Here is a 21,203-nt window from a genome sequence, read left to right as displayed (position 1 = left end):
GCAAATGGCAAAGGACATAAAAACAGCCGTGGCTAAAGATTTGGCTGTGATTGAATAACAAAAAAAATTTTTTTTAATTAAAAAATAAAAGATTTGGTGAGGTCACATACATACATGTGAAGAACGCAATTGATGTAGTTATACATTCTCATGTTAAACTGACTGTGTGTGTAACCCTTTCTCAAGACCCCTCCACAAACCTTCTGCAACATACCTACCCCTTTCAGTTTCATCCTACCCTTTCCCTTTAAACGATCATTTTATTTTAGGGCAAATTTCTTTTTTTGTTTTCTTTCTTAACCAGAAAAAATACCTGTGTCTTTATATTCTTCCTTATCCAGAAAGCACCGTTGATTCTCTTTCCCTCAACAGAAGAGCATGTCCTTGCTCCAGACCTTTTTCCACTGAAAGCACATATCCTGCTTTCTATAGAGAGTCATTTGGCTCACCCTTATTATTTTTTAGTAGTTCTATAAAACAAACGAACAAAAAGCACATCGCTCTTTTAGAAATTAATTTTGGCAAGGTAACTTATATAGCAGTTTGTGTTTTTAAAAGGCCACTTTTCTTTTTCTTCAGTGTCTGTGGGCAATGTTTTAGTTAGTTCCTGAATGTTTACAATTTAAAGATAGGATAAGAGACATAACTTTACCAGGACATGTTAGAATTTTAAGAATTTTATATAATTTTTATAATGTTTGTATTAATAACGTATCTACATAAATATAAGGAAATGTTCAGCATTAATTATTTGGCCACCAAGTGAGCCTGACTGGTTTAACATTTCTCCTTTTGTAAAGAGAGAAACATATCTCTGAGGTGCTCAAGGCCCTTCAGAACATCCCAAAATTATCCCTGGGTCAGTAAGACTTCATTTAGAATCTGGTCTTGGAAAACCTGTCAAACATATCAACAGTTTAAAAACATCTGTTCAAATGGAAGCATCAGTGACTGGGGAACAATACTGAAGTCACTAATTTAATCCTGGCAACAAAAGCTTCACAGGCAAATACAGAAAGTTGAGCAGCTGCAAACAAAATCTAGCTCTGTTAATATTAGGAAGTCTTGCCCTGGCTCATGTGGCTCAATGGATTGAGTCCTGGCCTGAGAACCAAAGGGTTGCTGGTTCGATTTCCAGTCAGGGCACATGCCTGGGCTGTGGGCCAGGTCCCCAGCAAGGAGCGAAAGAGGCAGCCACACACTGATGTTCCTCTCCCTCTTTTTCTCTCCTTTCCCCTTTCTAAAAATAAATAAATAAAATCTTAAAAAAAAAGATTAGGAAGTCTCAGTTTACTTAAGCCATTAAAGGCCTGATGGTACAGAGTCCACAAAATCATGTAAATAAAATAGATAATCTGTTTCCTTGTGTAATTTTTTACTAAGAGCATATCAATAATAGAAGAAAATTTTGCTCTTCTAGGAAAGAAATAACATTAAGTTTTAGCTTTGCACAAGCATACCAATGATTTTAAAGCTTAGTTAATTCTTTTAAAACCTTTATAAAAACAAATTTAGCCAGCTTAATTATAAGAGTTAAAATTCTTTCTTTCTCTTTTCCCATTCTGAAATAACCAGGACAAAATTACTTTCATTTTACTTAATGAGAACATATCTCCATACCTTATACCACTTCTTATTGAAAGTACATATTAATTTTTCTTCCATATTATTTAGAATCTTTAACCTAAGGGTCTTTAGGTTAAAATAATCTTTATTTTAGAATCTTTAATGGCTTTAATGGATTAATTCTGGTGACAACCAAAAGTAAGTAATTAGCATTTAGTAGATTAGCAAATTCATAAATATATTTTATAACGTCTAGAAATATAGGTTCTTTCACTGACAGTTGTATTTTATAATTTTTAGCAACATGTCTCCTTAACCTAGCATAAAACATTTTTATTAACCAACCCAAATATCTTTGTTTTTCTGTACTAAGAAGCCAAAAGCATGTAATCTTAGAGTTTCTTAGCAATTAATGTTTCAGCATTTTATCTTATTTGGAAATGATGTAGATATTCACTCGTTTTTATCTTTTTTTTCTATTTTAGAAAACTTTTGCAGGTTGTTTTATTTACAGTGCCATTTTTTTTCAAATAACAGAATTGTTTAATAAACAGGACAATTATACAATTGTAAGGATAGTTTCTGTTTTTTTTTAACTTTTTTTTATTGTTATTCAATTACAGTTGCATGCCTTCTCTCCCCATCCCTCCACCTCACAACAGCTGAAACCACCTCCCTCCCCCACCTCCACCCTCCCCCTTGATTTTGTCCATGTGTCCTTTATAGTAGTTTCTGTAATCCCCTCTTGCCACTGTCCCCACCCCACTCCCCCCTGGCTATTGTTAGATTGTTCTTAACTTCAATGTCTCTGGTTATATTTTGTTTGCTTTTTTCTTCTATTGATTATGTTCCAGTTAAACGTGAGATCATATGGTATTTGTCCCTCACTTCCTGGCTTATTTCACTTAGCATAATGCTCTCCAGTTCCATCCATGCTGTTGCAAAGGGTATAAGCTCCTTCTTTCTCTCTGCTGCATAGAATTCCATTGTGTAAATATACCATAGTTTTGGGATCCACTCGTTTGCTGATGGGCACTTCGGTTGCTTCCAGTACTTGGCTATTGTAAATTGTGCTGCTATGAACATTGGGGTGCACAGGTTCTTTTGGATTGGTGTTTCAGGGTTCTTAGGGTATAATCCCAGCAGCGGAATTACTGGGTCAAAGGGCAGTTCCATTTTTAGTTTTCTGAGGAAATTCCATACTGTTTTCCACAGTGGCCTCACCAGTCTGCATTCCCACTAACAGTGCACTAGGGTTCCCTTTTCTCCGCATCCTCTCCAACATTTGTTTGTGGATTTGTTTATGTTGGCCACTCTGACTGGTGTGAGATGGTACCTCATTGTGGTTTTAATTTGCATCTCTCTGATGGCTAGTGATGCTGAGCGTCTTTTCATATGTCTCCTGGACCTCTGTATGTCTTCCTTGGAGAAGTGTCTGTTCAAGTCCTTTGCCCATTTTTTCATTGGGTTGTTTGTCTTCCTGGAGTGGAGTCGTGTGAGTTCTTTATATATTTTGGAGATCAGGCCCTTGTCTGAGGTATCATTAGCAAATATGTTTTCCCATACTGTTGGTTCTCTTTGTAATTTGGCGCTGTTTTCTTTAGCCATGCAGAAGCTTTTTATTTTGATGAGATCCCATTTGTTTATTCTTTCCTTTATGTCCCTTGCTTTAGGGGACATGTCTGTGAGGATGTTGTTGCGTGGAATGTCTGAGATTTTCCTGCCAATATTTTCCTCAAGGACTTTTATGGTGTTACAACTTATATTTAAGTCTTTTATCCATCTTGAATTTATTTTCGTATATGGCGTGAGTTGGTGATCGAGTTTCATTTTTTTGCATGTAGCTGTCCAGATCTCCCAACACCATCTGTTGAAGAGGCTGTTTTTGCTCCATTTTATGCTTCTGCCTCCTTTGTCAAATATTAATTGACCATAGAGACTTGGGTTTATTTCTGGGCTCTCTATTCTGTTCCATTGGTCTATGTGCCTGTTTTTATGCCAGTACCAGGCTGTTTTGATGACAGTGGTCTTGTAATACAATTTGATATCAGATATTGTGATCCCTCCTGCTTTGTTCTTCTTTCTCAAAATTGCTGCAGCTATTTGGGGTCATTTATGGTTCCATATGAATTTCTGAAATGTTTGTTCTCAATCTGTGAAATATGTCATGGGTACTCTAATAGGGATTGCATTGAATCTATAAATTGTTTTGGGTAGTATAGCCATTTTGATGATGTTAATTCTTCCAATCCATGAGCATGGTACATGCTTCCATTTGTTTGTGTCTTCCTTAATTTCTTTCTTCAGTGTTGTGTAGTTTTCTGAGTACAGGTCTTTTACCTCCTTGGTTAGGTTGATTCCTAGGTACTTGATTTTTCTTGTTGCTATATCAAATGGGATTTTTTTCCTGATTTCTGTTTCTGCAGTTTCATTGTTGGTGTACAGGAATGCCTTTGATTTCTGAATATTGACTTTGTATCCAGCTGTTTTGCCAAATTCATTTATTAGGTCAAGTAGTTTTTTGGTGGAGTCTATAGGATTTTCCATGTACACTCTCATGCCATCTGCAAACAGTGACAGTTTCATTTCCTCCTTTCCAATTTGGATGCCTTTTATTTCTTTTTCTTGTCTGATTGCTGTGGCTAGGACTTCCAATACTATGTTGAATAGGAGTGGTGAAAGAGAGCATCCTTGTCTTGTTCCTGATCTTAGTGGGAAAGCTCTAAGTTTTTGTCCATTGAGTATGATGTTGGCTGTAGGTCTCTCGTATATGGCCTTTATTATGTTGAGGAATGCTCCCTTTATTCCCACTTTGCTGAGTGTTTTTATCAAAAATGGGTGTTGTATCTTATCAAATGCTTTTTCCACATCTATTGATATGATCATGTGATTTTTGTCTTTGCTGTTATTGATGTGATGTATTATGTTTATTGATTTGCGAATATTGTACCATCCTTGCATCCCTGGGACGAATCCCACTTGGTCATGGTGTATGATCTTTTTAATGTATTGCTGGATGCAGTTTGCCAGTATTTTGTTGAGGATTTTAGCATGTATGTTCATCAGCGATGTTGGCCTGAAGTTTTCTTCCTTTGTTATGTCTTTATCTGGTTTTGAGCTTAGGGTGATGTTAGCTTCATAAAAAGAGTTTGGGAGTGTTCCATCTTCTTGAATTTTTTGAAATAATCTGTGGAGGATGGGGGTTAGCTCTCCCTTAAATGCTTTGTAGAAATCTCCTCTGAAACCATCTGGTCCAGGGCTTTTGTGTATTGGGAGTTTTTTGATGACTGCTTCAATTTCCTCTGCTGTTATTGGTCTGTGCAGGTTTTCTGCTTCTTCTTCATTCAGTTTTGGAAGATTATATTTTTCTAGAAATGTGTCCATTTCATCTAGGTTTTCAAATTTCTTAGCATACAGTTCTTCATAGTAATTTCTTACGATCCTTTGTATTTCTGTGGTATCAGTTGTAATCTCTCCACTTTCATTTCTAATTCTGTTTATTTGGATCCTCTCTCTTTTCTTCTTGATGAGCCTACTTAAAGGCTTGTCGATTTTGTTTATCTTTTCAAAGAACCAGCTCCTGGATTCATTGATCCTTACAATTGTGCTTTTAGTCTCTATGTCATTTAGTTCTGCTCTGATCTTGGTTATTTCCTTCCTTCTGCTTCCTCTGGGCTGTCTTTGTTGTTGTTCCTCCAGTTCTTGTAGGCGTAGGGTGATGTTGTTTGTTTGAAATGTTTCTATCTTTTTAAGGTAGGCATGTATTGCTATGAACTTCCCTCTCTGGACTGCCTTTGCTGTGTCCCATAGGTTTTGGGTTGTTGTGAGTTCATTTTCATTTGTTTCCAGAAAGTTTTTGATTTCTTCCCTAATCTTGTTCTTCACCCATTCATTGTTTAATAGCATGCTATTCAGTCTCCATGATTTTGAGTGTTTTGGGTTTTTACCCTTGGGGTTGGTTTCTAGTTTCAGACCCTTGTGGTCAGAGAAGATGCTTGATATGATTTCAATTTTCTTGAATTTGTTGAGGCTTGCTTTGTGTCCTATCATGTGGTCTATCTTTGAAAAAGTTCCATGGACACTTGAAAAGAATGTGTATTTTGCTCCTTTGGGATGAAAAGCTCTATATATATCAGTTAAGTCCATTTCATCTAGGGTATTGTTAAGTGACACAATATTCTTGTTGATATTTTGTTTGGAAGACCTCTCCATTTTTGACAGTGGGGTGTTAAAGTCCCCTACTGTAATTGTGTTGCTGTCAATATCTTTCTTGAAGTCCTCCAAGACTTTCTTTATGCATTTGGGTGCTCCTATGTTAGGTGCATATATATTTACAATGTTTATGTCTTCTTGGTGGATTCTTCCTTTGAGTATTATGAAGTGACCTTCTGGGTCTCTTTTTATGGCCCTTCTTTGGAAGTCTATTTTGTCTGATATGAGTTTTGCTACCCCTGCTTTTTTTTCCTGTCTGTTTGCTTGGAAAATTTGTTTCCAGCCCTTCACTTTCAGTCTGTGTAAGTCTTTTGTCCTGAGATGGGTCTCTTGTAGGCAGCATATGTGTGGGTCATGTATTCTTATCCATTCAGCTATTCTGTCTTTTGATTGGAGCATTTAATCCATTTACGTTTAAGGTTATTATCGATAGGTAGTTATTCATTGCCTTTTTTCCTACCTGTGTTCCTCTCTCTTTCTCTTTTCCTTCCTTTCCTTAAAGCAGTCCCTTTAGCATCTCTTGCAGAGCTGGTTTGGTGGAAGTGTATTCTTTTAGACTTCTTTTGTCTGGGAAATTCTTTATTTGGCCTTCTATCTTGATTGAGAGCCTTGCTGGGTAAAGTAGTCTTGGTTGCAGGCCTCTGTTTCTCATTACTTGGAATATTTTTTGCCATTCTCTTCTGGCTTGGAGCGTTTCCATTGAGAAGTCAGTTGCTAACCTTATTGGGGCTCCCTTGTATGTTACTTCTTGTTTCTCCCTTGCTGCCTTTAAGATCCTCTCTTTGTCTTGGAAATTTGCCATTTTAATCATGATGTGTCTTGCAGTGGGCCTTTTTGGGTTCCTCTTGCTTGGGACTCTCTGTGTTTCCTGGATTTGGGTGACTTTTTCTCTCCTCAGATTAGGGAAATTTTCCATCGTTACTTTTTCCAACAGGTTTTCTATCCCTTGCTCTTCTTCTTCTCCTTCTGGTATCCCTATTATACAGATATTATTACGTTTCATGGTGTCCTGCATTTTCCTTAACCCCTGTTCATTCTTTCTGAGCCTGTTTTCCTTTTCTTGCTCTTTCTGGGTGTTTTTTTCTCCTTTGTCCTCCAGCTCGCTGATCCGATCTTCTGCTTCATCAAATCTGCTTTTCATTCCTTCTACTGTGTTCTTCAATTCAGAAATTGTATTCTTCATTTCCTCTTGGCCCTTGTTGATAGTTTCTATTTCCTTTTTCATGTTAATATAGTATGCAGTGCGTTCATTGTAGTTTCCCTGTAGTTTCTGGTAGTTCTCTGTGAGCTCAGAGAGCTCGGTAAGCTTCCTGATAACCATTGCTTTGAACTCAGTATCTGATAGTTGACACTCCTCTTTTTCAGTTAGCATTGTTTCTGAGGCTTCCTCCTTTCCTTTCATTTGGGAATTGTTTCTTTGTCTTCCCATTGTTTGTGAGACTCTTCTTGTTAGCCCCTGCTTCTTAAATTGATCTATTCTGACTCCCTGGGTTTATGGTATGAACTTCTATGGTAGAATGCCAATGGGATTCAGTGGTGCTGTCTCCTTAATCTCCTGTGCTCACTGGTCTTGAGCTGACGTTTATGGATGTAACACGGTCTAACTCTGGTCTTTTCAGCACTCCCGGTTTTCTTGTCTCACCTGTGGGAAAAAGAGGAATGGGGGCAAAAAAAAAAAAAAGAAAAAAGAAGAAGAAGGGAAGGAGGGAAAAAGGGAATAGAAAAGGAAAGGAAGGAAGGAAGAAGGGATAAAGAAAGATCAGAGGCAAGATAAGAAGGAATTTTAACAAAAATTAAAACAAAAGAATAAATAAAAGAAGGCAGGAAGAAGGAATAAAAAAGAAGAAAGAAGGACAGAAAGGAAGAAGGAATTCAGGGGGAAAGGAGGAAAAAAAAAAGTTTTCTGCTGGCTTTAAACAGGTCAGGTTAGTTCTGCTGGTCTTCCTGTCTGTGGATCGGGAGGGGGTGGTTGGAAGGATTGGTTTCACTTTTCTCCCTTACTGAGCCACACTCTTTGCTGTTGTCCAGCCTCCAGTCCAGTTCCTCAGGGTCCTTTTGCTCCCCACTAGGCCTTTAGTTCACCAGCTGTGCTGTCCTTGAGTTGCACCAATTAGGGGCAACTCACTTTCCACCTTCTTGCTCTTTGCTGTCTTAGATGCTAGGGGCTCTCGGTGCTGCTTTGGGGTAGTTCAGCCCCCTACTGGGTCAAGTCTTTCCGGGGCATGCAGTCTCCCCTAGCCCTGCAGCTCCCCTCTGCTGGGCGTTCTGCCTTCCTCCTAGAGAGCCAGTAGGCCCTGCAGGGTCCTGTGCTCAGGGGCTAGGTAGGAGTTTTTCAGAACCCGTGCTTTTGGGTGTGGTCGCCTGCAGGCAGCCAGGCTGTTGATTGGGTGGTGTGGCCGATCTCCACTTTGGACTTGGGTTGGCTGCAGATCCCCCGCTTTGGGTCTCTTCGAGGGGAGGGGTCGGGCAGCCAGCCACTGATGCGGTTGCGCACCCACCCAAGGTTTCAAGTGTGGGCACCCAGCCGGGGTTTTAGGTGTGCGTGCCCACCCAGGCTCTTTTTGTCTGTGGGCCCAGGCAGCCAGGCCGCTTATCAGGGAGCGCGCCCACCGGGGGTTTCAGATGTGGGCCCCAGGCCACTGATTGGGGTACGCGCCCACTGGGGCACTTTGGGTCTGGCGCCCAGGCAGCCAGGCCGCTTATCAGGGTGCGCGCTCACCCGGAGTTTCAGTTGTGGGCCCCCAGTCCACTAATCTGGGTGCACGCCAGCCGGGCTTCAGGTGAGCGCTGGGGCTGCTTTTCCACGTTCACAGTCCAGGGGCTGAGCAGGGAGAGGCACCAGAGGCCACAGCTGCTGCGGAGAGTTCTCTAACTAGCTGCTGCGTCCCTCTATTTTCTTTTCCTTTTTGAGAAATTCTTCCTATTCAAGCCCCCTGGTCCAAACAAGCACCTGGCCTCTCACACAGCCCAGCCTGGCTCTCTCCCAATAATCCTGCAGCAGACCCTGCACCCGGGCCGGGGCTTCAGCCGCCCTGGTCCCCGCGCTGGTCCCAGGGACCTTATTGTCCTTAAGCACTCTTCTTACCGTCTGATCTTTCAGTGTCCTCTATCTTTGGTCTCCGATCTTCATATATGCTGGAATACTGTTGGCTGTTCGCTCTGCTCCTCAGATCAGCTAGGTGTTTCACTGGCGTTGAAGGGAAGTGGACTCTGCTCCCACCTATCTTGCTGCCATCTACAGTGCCATTTTTTAAAAAGGTCACTAAACTAAAGTTAACTGGACAATAAACTGGGCAGAAATCACTTGACAAAAAGAGAGAAAGCCCAAAATGCCACCTGATGTAGAGACCCACAACTCAGTGTTGTTCAGAGCAAACAGAAAAGAAACTTGATCAGACTGGGACAGACTCAGCCATAGGGTTGGAATGTGTGCCCAGACTGCACATGCAATGAGCACACTGTCCTGCCAACACAATGCCTTTGCTCTGCATTTGTCTGCTGTTTGTCTGATATTAACAGTTATAAGCAGAGCAGTGCAACTAGTGTTTGGAACAGCCCTTACAGTGTCACAGTGTTGGATACAACATTTCACTTCTCTTCTCACCCCTGGTTCTCTTTTCGTACCTGGGCTTCCTCTTCTTCTTCAGGAAAGTCATTTTTCCCTCATCTGAGGCTATGTTTATTGATTTGAGAGAGAGGAACAGAGAGAGAGAGAAACATCCATCAGTTGTGTCCTATACATGCCCCCCCCAGGGATCAAACCCACAACCTAGGTATATTACCTGACCAGGGATCTAACCTGCAACTTCCCAGTGTACGGGACAACACCCCAACCAACTCAGCCACCCAGCCAGGGCTTCAGTAAAGTCATTTTTGGTATTGAAGTTCTTGCAAATCTCTTCAGTTTTCTCCTTGATCACACTGGCAACAGTCTTGCATGTAACATCAGGCTAACCTTTGATGCCTAACTAGTTTGCAGCCAGAAGAAGTTTAAAAAGTGTTCTTTGGTCAACTTTCAGGAATTCCGGGTCCCATACAAGGATATCATCTGTCCACTCCTCTATGTTCTCGTAATCTTCAGGAGGAGGAGGCCAGTCATCCATGCGCCACTGAGTGACCTTTCCTAACATTGCTGCGGCAACGCTTGGTAGAGGAACTGGGTCATCACCTATTCCCAGGTCACCTAAGCTGGTCTTAATAGTCACAGATTGATTGGCAGTTTCAACATCAACCTTGAATCTCTCTCCGTCAGAACTCTGCGACTCCATTGCAGGTGTGGTGCTCAGGGGAGGACAGGGCTGCTCCCATTTTCATCCTTTAACTTAACTCAGTAGAAATCTAGGGCTTCAAGTTACCAAAAGAATTTAGGAAATTATTTTTAAGTACATACATCATAAAACAATTATTGAAAAGTTTCACCAACAACCTTTTGTTTCATTTCAGCTGTTTAATTTATTAAATTTCTGTAATTATATTTAGATTACTCAAAAATTTTATGAGACGTTAGACAAAGTTGATTATTATCCCAAGCTGTTTTCCTATTGACAAACCCTATACCAAAGATAGCATGAACTTATTTTTTTTAAAAGGCAGATAAAATAAAAATATTGTATTAGGTGTTGCTAACTTTAATAACATGGCTATTTTAATTAAACCAACAAACTTAAATCAATTTTGATATTAAATCTTTTCCCAGATCGTGTGATCCTGAAAACATTCGTGTTAGTTGGTTATATTTCTTAATTTATATAAGTGGTTAAGTTCTTGAAGCCAATTAAACAGAACTTTTTATATAAACCAATTTTGTTAATTTCCTCTACATACACCTATATAGTCAGATACAACCAAAGATCAGATCATTTTACTTTAAAAAAATTTTTTTAACCATGAGACAGGTACAGCAAACTTCATTAATTTGTAACAGTTGGAATAAGTTAGTTTGTTCATTCAAATGGCTAAACCTTTCAGATTTGTATTTGTCCTTGATAAACAATGTTTAAGTAGGGGTGGGAGCCTGTTTAGCTCCTCGTGTTTTGAAAGGCTCTCTCTCCCACTGTTTTTCCCTTTGGTTTGTTTAGTCTCAGGCAGTTTTGGGCCATGTTTACATTTCTGATATGTGTGGGAAGACTTTGGAAGTTACTGAGAGGACTTCAAAAAAGTCTTATTAGACTTTTAACTTTGCCAAGTTTATGATCATAGAGTTATTAGATTCTTTTAAATGTCTTGTCAGGTTTCAGACAAGATAAACAATAAGAAATTCGAAAGTATCTACTCAAATGCCCAAAGTTTCTTTTAGGATTCATTTAGAAGTTATTTTTTCTTTTAAACACTTTCGGTTATTAAGCAAAGAGTGTATTGCATTGTCTCAGACTGGTTTGGAGCCCTCTCCCTTTGTGGAGTACTTTTCTTATGACAAACACCAACAGAGACAAGAAAAGGAAACAAAGGAACACAATTAAACGGGTGACCACCTTTTGAGAAACAGCACCCCTTTGCTCTGAGGCATCGTACTACCTGCCAGCACCTGGGCAGTCACCCCCCTCCCTTGAAGGAAAAACCCTTTCTCCTCTCAGAGAAAGGCAGTTGACATCAAGCAAAAAAGGAGGGAGGTCTGAACCTAAGAGGCTTCACAGTCAATGAGACAGCAGTCCATGGAAGCAGTGAGCACAAAAGAGGCTCTGCAGGTATGGTACCCAGTCCTGGGGCTGACAGATCATGAGGGTGAGGCCACGTTAGAGCCTGTTTGCGAGGCCAGGTGTGCTAACCTAAAAAATAAAGCCTTTCAAACTCAGAGGCCACAGGCATCAAATGATGGCTACTCTGGAATCACTGATTTAGACAGGAACCCAACTAGTGTTCCATTTAGGAATCAAAAGGAAAGGGAAGGGGAACAATGACGTCAGTAGAAGGATGGCATTTCTATTGATGCGAATATCATAACAGTGACACTAATTCTAAACAATGTTTTCAGCTTTCAGTCCAATAGTCATCAGTCCAGTGGTCCTAATACCTGCTTTCTTGTTAGCTTTGCAAACAGGTCTTTGGGGCAAAATGTTGCTTAGGCCCCTCCAAAGGTTATTCTGCCATTTTAATATCCCAAAAATCGGACGCGTAAGATGTGCAAGGCTGTTGCTGTGGAGTGGTGACTCCAGCTCCACCTTAAAATGGCTCTATTTATTCTATTTTTACAGCGTGGCTGAGTAAATCATCGGCTCTCAGTGATTGGTTCGCTCTCCAGCCCCTCCCTGGAGGCCAGGAGGTGGGACTGAACCTGCCAACCCCCCATCCCAGGATGGGTTCTCTAAGCAACCAGCCTCCCTCCTTAGGAAATGCCAAAAGTCGCCTCATTAGCATAACAAAAGACATCTGTGCAGCTCTCCACACAGGCAATCCCTAGCATTTTAGGAGCTCTGTGCCAGAAATAGATGAATTCCTAATACGTATTTATTATAAATCACGGTATCACCACTGTCGAGGCCTGAAAGGGGGTTTCCTCCTCCTCCTCCTCCTTTTCTCCATTGTCCCATCAGCATCCCGTGCATCCTTCACTGAGGCCATGCTCTGGCCCAGGCAGCATATGACTGTCTACAGGGCCACCTCCTCTCTCCCTGCGATATCCCTGACAGAGATGGGGTGGGCTGCTGTGACTCCATGCTGCACACAGGAATAAACAGTTTCTCTAAGACTGCATGGTCGGGAAGTGGTGAGTTCAATGCTTTTAGCTTGGACTTCTATGCCTTAAAAGACCAAGTTTGCCCCCAGTTTATCATGTTCTCCCCCTTGTTTTGCTAATTTTTTATCAATAATCATTAAAATAAAAATGAACCTGTTCATTTTATTGATTATTTTTCACTGCTCACTTCCAAAAATGATTCAAAAGGCTTGCAGATCAATAAAACCAAAGTTTGTTGCGGGGATGGGGAGAGCAGCACTGCGTCCTCCAGTTGGAGGGTATTTATTGAGGGTCTCAGAGAGGATCCCAGTAGAATATTAATCAGCTTTTCAGGTGTGTCCTTTCAGGGTCATGGTCTCCACTGATTGGTCAGCTCCAGGGCAGGGGTCATTAGTCAGTGCCCTTGTCCTGGGGTCAGCTGTGGCATTAATTCTCCAGTTTTGCTACTTTTCTTGGACAGGGTTAAGAACAGATAAAATGGCCCCGGTATTTACAAGGGCCCTAGTGGCTTCCCCTTTCATGATGACCTCAACTGCCTCTACACTGAGTAAGGAGAATGCCCCTCACAGTCCTCGGAGCAGCCCTGTGTTTGCTGCTGCTGCTGCTGCTTTTCTCTCCCTAAATGCCAGGTCAGTCTTCACTGACCTGACCTTCAGGCTAACCTTCTCAAGGTGGCCTGGCTTCCTCTGCAGGAGTTTCCTGGCAGACCCTATTTGGTAAGTCCGTTGTTTTTCTCCCAGAAACCAGTGGTTATATTCATTGGAATAGGTCTGAATGGCCAGGATCACCTGATCTAACAGTTAAGTTATAGTTCTTTGTGAACCCGTAAGGGTTCTGGAGAGAGTGGGGGAAACCTTTAGGTAGCTTCCTTAATTCTGCCGTAGTCCAAGGAATGCATTCAGTCACTGGTTCCCCTCTGCCCAAGACCAGCCTTTCTGGTTTTCTAGTCTGAGTGCAGTTTGCCTGTGCACCTCCTCAAGCTTCTCATTCCCCATCAAGTTTAATGTTAGAGCTGGCTTTTTCTGGTTTTGAATGCAAAAAATAATAATTTAGGCATCAAAAGAGCTACAGTTTGACAATCTTAAGTTGATATCACTTCTAATTAAAGCTTTCCTTTTGTGTAAGTACTTCCAAGTATAGGCTTCCTATTTATTGTGTATCTGCGGCAGTATTGATGAGGGGTGGGGTCTGGGAGTTTCTGACCTTGGAGGCACAATTTCCCATGTTGATTTTAGTTTACTTAGAGATCTGTAGAGTCTGAACAAATTTCCAGGGATGTTGTGTAGTGGGTTGAAGTGTGTTGCTTGTGAGTTGACCTCCACGGGCTGTTCACCTCCCCAGTCATCTCAATCCCTCATATGGGTCTCGGTGTCTCTCGCAGGCTATCTAATACAGCCATGAGGCCTCAGAGCACTCGGTAAGCAACCTTTATTTGCACATCCCCGGAAGAGTCAATTATTTAATACACAGTGCAGTTGGAATTCCCTACAGGGCATGTCGTGCAGGCTACCCCCTGACTCCTCCACGGAGATTCAGGCTGGACGGAGGAAGTGCCCCTTATTTTTGGAGCCAAATGAGTTTAGGTTCTCATTTACCCAGCAAAAGATTTTGTTCAGATCCTTAGAAAGCAATTCCAATGGAAAAGGCAAAGTTTAAAACCAGCCACCCATTTTTGTCTTTTGTCCTTAGTTATCTTGACCTTTAGCTTTCCCTTGAGGATTTCAAAAAAAAAAAAAAATCCAGCTCTAACTCAGTCAAGTCAGCCTCTTAATTTAAGATAGGTAGGTCCAGAATTCTGAGAAAAACTCACCGAAGTCCACCTGATGCAAAGAGAGGAGCCAGTGGGTCACAATGGGCCCCTGCTGGTCCCTGGCTCGGGTCTGGGTCTAAAAGGTGGCCCTAGGTGGGCTCCTCCGGAATCCTGCTGCCCCAGGCCATGACAAGATATTCTAAGTCACCGCAAGACAAGCCAAGTCACAGCACTGAAAGGTCCTAGTAAGACCAAAGTCAGAAATCAAAGAGCAAACGGAGAGGACAGGGGTCTCTCCAAAGGCGGTGAGAGGTGGCTCTGAGCTTCTTGGCTACCAGGGAAGAGATGGAAATATGCAAAGCCATGGCACACTCTAGGACAAGCAGGTGGCGGACCAACTCAGGGGAGGTCATTTTCCTGCTGAGGGAGGAGAGCTGTGGGTGTGCATGTTGGTATGAAAGTGGCCTCAGGCCTTCGACATGCAGGGGTTGCTCCCTTTTGAGCTTCCATGGTTCCAGGAATAGCATACTGCCAGGGATTAGAGAGTAAAAGAACCTGAACTTATTACTGCCTCCACCAGGTGACCTTGGGCAAAGAAACGTCCCCACTCAGTGTGGAATAATTTTTGCCACCGGAGTGGGCTGAGCTGAAGGTATTTGTTGAGAGAATGAAGGCAAAAGTGTTCGTCCCAACTCTTGTTACCTCCTGTCTAGACACCCGAAGACCAAAGACCCACTAAAGAGGACATTGTGTTTCTGAGGGCAATGTGAAGGCTGGGGCATCCAGGCCTAAGCTGTGGATGGGAACCCTGGTGGGCCGTGGCCAGGGCTGCACTGGAAGGCCCTGGGGCAAGGGACAGAGGCCAGGTCTGAGTTACAGCTCTTGGGACGGAAACGTTCACTTTGAGGCCAGCTTACCAAGCCAAGATAGTCTCAGAATGCAGCTCCATTTAGGCTGTGCAGAACTCCCTGAAGTCACACTGTCTAGAGGAGTGAATGGGCACGCAGGGAAGTGGCTGTTCCTCAGGAGGGCACAGGGGTCCATCTGGCCCCAAAGTCATCTCCTCCCCCTGCACTGGGAAGTGCTAAGAGGGGTTACCTGGGGGGACAGGTGCTAATGTCCTAGGACACAGGCCAGAGCCCAGGGCAGAGGGGCGGGGCTCAGTGGACACTGCAACCCTCTCCCCCCGCAGAAGGTGGGCTGTGACGGGGTGATCGGATCCAGCAAGCAGGAGGACAAGTGCGGCGTGTGTGGAGGGGACAACACCCACTGCAAAGTGGTCAAGGGCATGTTCACGCGCTCACCTAAGAAGCTGGGTGAGTGAGCCCTCCTTAAGGTCTTGCAGCCTGAATGTCCACAGCACCCAGTGGGTGGGTATGGGCTGGGCTTATCCTTGGGTCTCTGTCTGGGTTCCTGACTGTTCTGGGTGTGGGGGCAGGGATCTGGAAGGGTGAAGTGGTGGGAGAAACTAAGCCAGGACAGCCTGACTCAGGCCCCAGGCTGGGTGGGGGGAAGGAGTGTGGGGGCCAAGTGAGAGGTCAGGGCAGAGGAAGCCAGATAGAGGCACGCAGGGTGGTCTCAGGTGTCTGTTTGAGGGCAGGGGCCTACCAAAGGCACCTGTCCCCTGCAACCAGCGACCCCCTCTTCTCACCCCACAAAGGCTACGTGAAGATGTTCGAGATCCCGGCAGGAGCCAGACACCTGCTCATCCAGGAGGCAGACTCGACCAGCCACCACCTGGGTAAGTTCTGGAGCCCATGAGCTTGGCAGAGCCACAGCCCTGCCCCTTGGGGGTGCAGAATCCCGGGGGTCAGAGGTCCGACTGGGCCCCTCCCTGTCCCTGGCTCAGCCCCACATCTTTGTGGACCTTTCCTGGGCTCACCTCCTGGCAGAGAGGCCGCACATTTGGATCACAGGGCCCCTGGCAGCAGCTGTGGAGAGCCGTGTGTCACACGCCCCAGCCCACAGAACGGGGACTCCCCATGTCAAGGCTGAGGGGGCTGCCTCCTCCCCACTGGAAGGCAGGCAGGTCTGCAAACAGCCCAGGTCTGGGTAGCCACCCACACGCCAACCAGAGGGCTGGAGGTGGGTGGGAGGATGGCCTCCTACAGTGTATTTACATGTTTTCAATTAGTGTAATTTTAAATTCCTGAGATTCCATCTGCATTAGAGGTTTCTGGTCACTTTTGAAATGTCAGATGTTCTAACAATCTGGGTGTTCCTTCCCACATGGCAGCCCCTGCCAGGACCCCTTGCAGGGGCTCAACCTATCCCCACCCCCTCCCCCCAAAGGCATCTGGACCCAACCTCCTGGGTAGTCAAGAGGCCCAAAAGTGACACAAAGGGCCACTGGGGGGCTGGGATCCTGGACATGTGCCTTCCCCAGTTTGTGCCCCACCTTCTTCCCTGTCCAATGGTGGTCCGACTAGGGAAGGATCTCCCCATCTAGCATCGCTGCTGACACATAACAGAGACCACTTTCTTTTAACACTCATTTTTCTTTTTTCCTTATTATAAAAAACAACCTCTATGTGGCTACCCAAAACACAAAACCAGTACCACTTGCCTTAAACAGAAGGCAAATACAAAAGTTGATTACTGGGGAAAAAATAAAGATGGCTACAGACCCCAGGCCCCAGGAGCAGAGTGAGGGCTGGTGCCAGCTGAGGCTCACTTTCTGGCACACAAAGAGGGTTCAAGGAGCCTTGTGCCCATCTGTGGGCCCCCTCAGATCACCCAGCAGCTCCCCAGTGCCTCCTCCCACAGTGCAGGGAGCATGGCGCTGTTGTAAATATTCTTAGAGAGTGCCCTGAAGCCTGGGTGACCACCACCAAGCCAAGCCTCTTCAAGGGTGTGGGGACTCAGGGGGGCCAGGCTGGGCCACTGGATGAATGGGGGAGACCCTGATTCTCAGCTGCACATGTGCTCACCCCTTGGCAGGAAATCCCCACCCCGGCCCCACACCCCAGTGTCCAGCAGATGCCCTGCCTCTGGGGCGTTAGGTAGCGCAGCCGTGCCTCTGAGTGCCTGTGGAGTGCTACAGGGGACTGCAGGGGGGTGGCCTTGATAGCTGTTGAACTACATCTGAGAAGAGCCCCTGTACCCCCAGGGCCTGTGGGGGCAAGAAATGGGAAAGGACCCTGAGCCTGGCAGGAAGACACCAGTTCTGGCTGAGCAGCAGAGGGCAGGCCTGGCTCTCAGGTGATGTGGGCTGTCTATGGCAGGGACAGTCCCTGCCACTGCCCAAACAAGTGCACCCCACCAGTGTCCCCGACATTGTGTGTCTGAGTCTCCCCCTGGGGATCACAGTGGGGGCTCCTTTTTGCCATTTTCAGCCATCAAGAACTTGGAGACAGGCAAGTTCATTTTAAATGAGGAGAACGACATCAATCCCAATTCCAAATCGTTCATCGCCATGGGGGTGGAGTGGGAATATCGGGACGAAGACAGCCGGGAGACACTGCAGACCATGGGCCCTCTCCGCGGCTCCATCGCTGTGCTCGTAAGTTCCCCTGCCAGGGGTCCACTGGCCACGGGGTGAGGGACAGAGCCCCCGCATCCTTCAGGCCATGCTTGCAATGGCCCTCTGACCTGTCCTTTGGACTAGGGACCTCCATTTGTGTGTGAGAGCAAGGGACAGACATGGAGCTGCCAGTGGGGCTCTGGCCCTGCGTCGCCCCCTGGGGGACCTTAAATGAACTCTCCCCTGTAAAGGTTTGGTTTGCCTGCCAAGTGACATTTACAGCCACCTTTCATCATGCTCCTTCACATCTGCCATCAAACCCAAACCCTGCCACACCCTGGGAGTGACAGACAGGGCTCAGGACATTAGGACACCAGACCCAGGTCACACTGGACTTTGTCCCTGAGCAGGACTGGACCCCAGGGCTCCTGACTCCAAGACCACAGTCTGCTCCTGGTTATGGGAGTACAGAGGGGACTTTATTTTCAAATCACTTTTTAAAAATTAATTGTAATTGCATAAGTAACATACTTTACCTGTAAAAAAATCCAAACGCTACAGATAAGGCCAAAGGGAGCCCATTGTGGTGCGCCGTAGGCCCCTGAGTCCCTGCAGGCTGTCTTGGGCCTGCACACCCTTGCTTTGCCTGCAGGGACTGTGCCCCAGGTGCGATGGGCGACCTGCCTGCCAGTACATGTGTAGGTGGGCCTCGGGACCTGCAGTGTCTGCACTGGTAAATTCGCCTACTTGCTGAAATGGATCTGTAATCCCCAAATCAATATTCGAAGCGATTTTCTCAGTCATTTGCAGACAAGTGCAGAGCAGCGGAAAATCTGTAGCCCTGACATGCTTGTCCCTGCTGAGGTGGAGCCAGATGACACTCTGCTTCTTGTTTTAGCTCCTCCTGTTAATAAGTGTCCTTTTCACAGTGTATTTAGTGTGCATTTTTCACATTTTTGTGCTTTAAAGGGGTTCACTGTTTAAAACGGCCCCAGGCGAGATGCTGGAGTGCTGTGTGCTATTGCCAAGAGCGAGGCGCTGTAGGCGCCCAAGGAGCTGGTGCAGCACAGCGTGCTCCTTCAGGCCTGAATTCAGGGTGCTGGCCGGGCTCAGATGGCAGGGAGTTAACATGTATTAAGTGAGGTGTCTTTAAACACAAAGATGTGTAAAATAAGGTTACCCACTGACAGCTGATGAAAATGTTGTGACCGTAGCCTCTCAGGACCCCAACTCTGATCCGTGCAAGCAGTGGCTCAGTATTGGGGACTTTCTAAAACATAACAACCACGAATAATGAGGCTAGGCTGTAACTGTGGCCAGTTGAGCTTTCTAAACTGGCTCTATGGCCGTGTGGGGGCACAGGTAATCCCGCAGGGGGATTCCCGGATCTCACTGACGTACAAGTACATGATCCATGAGGATTCACTCAATGTGGATGACAACCAGGTCCTGGAAGACGACTCCACAGGCTACGAGTGGGCCCTGAAGAAGTGGTCTCTGTGCTCCAAGCCCTGTGGTGGAGGTGAGGGGAATTCTCAGGGTTGTGGGCCCAGAAGGAGCCAGGGGCTGAATGGAAAGGGTCTCTGGGTGGGGAGCCCTGCTGACTGCTGGCCAGAGGCACATGCCAGGCCCAAGAAAACTGGCTTCTGGGGCTAGGGAGGCTGAGGCAGTGGCCAGTACCTGGGGGACAGGGGCCTAGCCCTGCTCGGGTGGGAGCAGGGGGGAGGGTGGGGGTGTGAATAGGAGGAGGTGTTCAGGGCGTCAGGCCAGAGGCAGCCTGGGGGCACACGTGGGGCTCCACAGACAGACAGACAGATGCCAGTGGGAGCCAGGTCCATAGGGAAAGCAGGAGTGGGCCTGGCAGGGGTTGCTGGAGGGAGGCCTGGGTGGGTTACTATGGCATCATGAGGCAGGGCACAGGGGACGGGGGGCTGCGCTGGCAGAGGCAAGTCTGCACCTGCAGAATGGTGTCCCCAGCCTCCTGTTGAGCCTCCGTGACCCCCACGGATTTCATTGGCTCATCCTCCTATTGACCCCCACTTTTTGTATCTCTTGGACACACCTGCTCCTACCATCTTCCCAGTCCTGACACTCCCCTCGCTCCCTCCCTGGCCCTGTGGGTTCACTCACCCCCACAGTGACCTATGAAAGAGGCAGATCAGGCCATGTCCCTCCCTGGTGTCATAGTCTTCAGCAACTCCCTCTGCTCTTAGAATAAAAACCAAAATTCTCCTCATAGCCTCCGAGGTCCAGGCAACTTGCTGACCTTTACTGCTGATCACCAGGCTGGGGTCAAGCCATGGTCCTGCCTCAGGGCCTTTTCACAGGCTGTCCCCTCCAGGGGCCCTCCGCTGCCTTCCCACTAAACAAGTACCCCCATCCTCTACTTCCTCTGATGCTTCCAGACACCCACAACAGATCAGGCTGCCCCACCCACCCCGGAGCTGGGGCTCCATGACCTCAGCAGTGCTGACACCTCAGTCTCTATAATTCTCTGCTATGGGCTTTGCTGGGCATTGTAGGATGCTAAGCTGCTCCTCCGGCTAAGGTCTGCCGATGCCCAGAGGCCTCCCCCAGCCCCCGGCTGTGATGACTAAGTGTTCTAGACATTGCCAGATGTCCCTGGGTGCAAAAATGGCCCCTAGTGGAGAGTGCTGCACCAGACCATGATGGGAGAAAACACACAGGACATGTTTCCATATTTAGGCAACGGCTGGGTTGCACCAAGTCCTCAGTGCATGTTAGTTCAAGGAGGAATAAATGGCTAAGCAATGGGAGAGGAGATGAAACCTTTCCCCCACCCCAAAAGGCCAGCACCCAGTCTAGGGTGCCTGGGGGACACCCGGCTAGACATCTCCAAGGCCCAACTCGGGCACACTGCCCTACCCTCCACCCCAACCCATCAGAAAGTTGGGAAGAATGGGGCTAAAGCTGCAGGTGAATCCACCCCTTTGAGCCCCCTGGAGGGGCCACCCCACCCCATTGAGCCCCCTCAAGCTCTCATCTTCAGGGTCCCAGTTCACCAAGTATGGCTGCCGCCGGAGGCTGGACCTCAAGATGGTGCACCGAAGCTTCTGTGATGCCCTTACGAAGCCCAAAGCCATCCGCCGGGCTTGCAACCCACAGGAGTGCTCCCAGCCCATGTGAGTGCCTGGGGCTGCCCAGCTGCTTGGCTCCCAGCCTGTGAGCACCCCCAGGGGAGTAGAGGGCAGACCCCCTGAAGCCCCAGTCGAGGGATGCAAAGAATTTGGCCCCTGAGTAGCCAGGCCTCATATCCCCCAAGTCTGGGAGGCCCCATCCCTGCTCAGACTTGGCAAACCTGGAAGACTACTGTACATATCAGAGACACTGAGGTGGTACTGCTCAGATGGGGAAATGGAGTCTCAGGGTACAGGGCTGGCTTCTGTTCCTCTGGGAGGTGTTTCCAAGACAGCCCGCAACAGCAGCTGTGTCCTCCGCCCCCAGCCCCAGGGTCTGGCAGGGCTGCATGTCTGGGCCCTGAGAGGGGAAGATGGTTGGTACTAGGTGGGGGCATGCAG

General features: G+C 46.3%; 1 protein-coding gene across 3 annotated transcripts in view; it reads left to right on the top strand.

The window, feature by feature from the left end:
* Positions 1-21,203, top strand: part of ADAMTS2 (ADAM metallopeptidase with thrombospondin type 1 motif 2) — a 294,714-nt gene that overhangs the window by 259,971 nt on the left and 13,540 nt on the right. For 2 of the 3 annotated variants that reach the window (XM_053910547.2, XM_053910545.1), the window contains 5 exons: positions 15,394-15,517; positions 15,862-15,942; positions 17,537-17,703; positions 19,027-19,186; positions 20,675-20,807. In XM_053910547.2, the coding sequence (XP_053766522.1) occupies positions 15,394-15,517; positions 15,862-15,942; positions 17,537-17,703; positions 19,027-19,186; positions 20,675-20,807 (665 nt within the window). The remainder of the gene's footprint in view (positions 1-15,393; positions 15,518-15,861; positions 15,943-17,536; positions 17,704-19,026; positions 19,187-20,674; positions 20,808-21,203) is intronic. The other variant, XM_053910546.2, reaches the window with a different exon arrangement.

The sequence above is a fragment of the Desmodus rotundus genome, chromosome 9 (genome assembly GCF_022682495.2).
Source record: "Desmodus rotundus isolate HL8 chromosome 9, HLdesRot8A.1, whole genome shotgun sequence".
NCBI lineage: Eukaryota > Metazoa > Chordata > Mammalia > Chiroptera > Phyllostomidae > Desmodus > Desmodus rotundus.
Note: the sequence above shows the minus strand (reverse complement) of the source record. Positions and strands in the feature narration are given on the sequence as shown.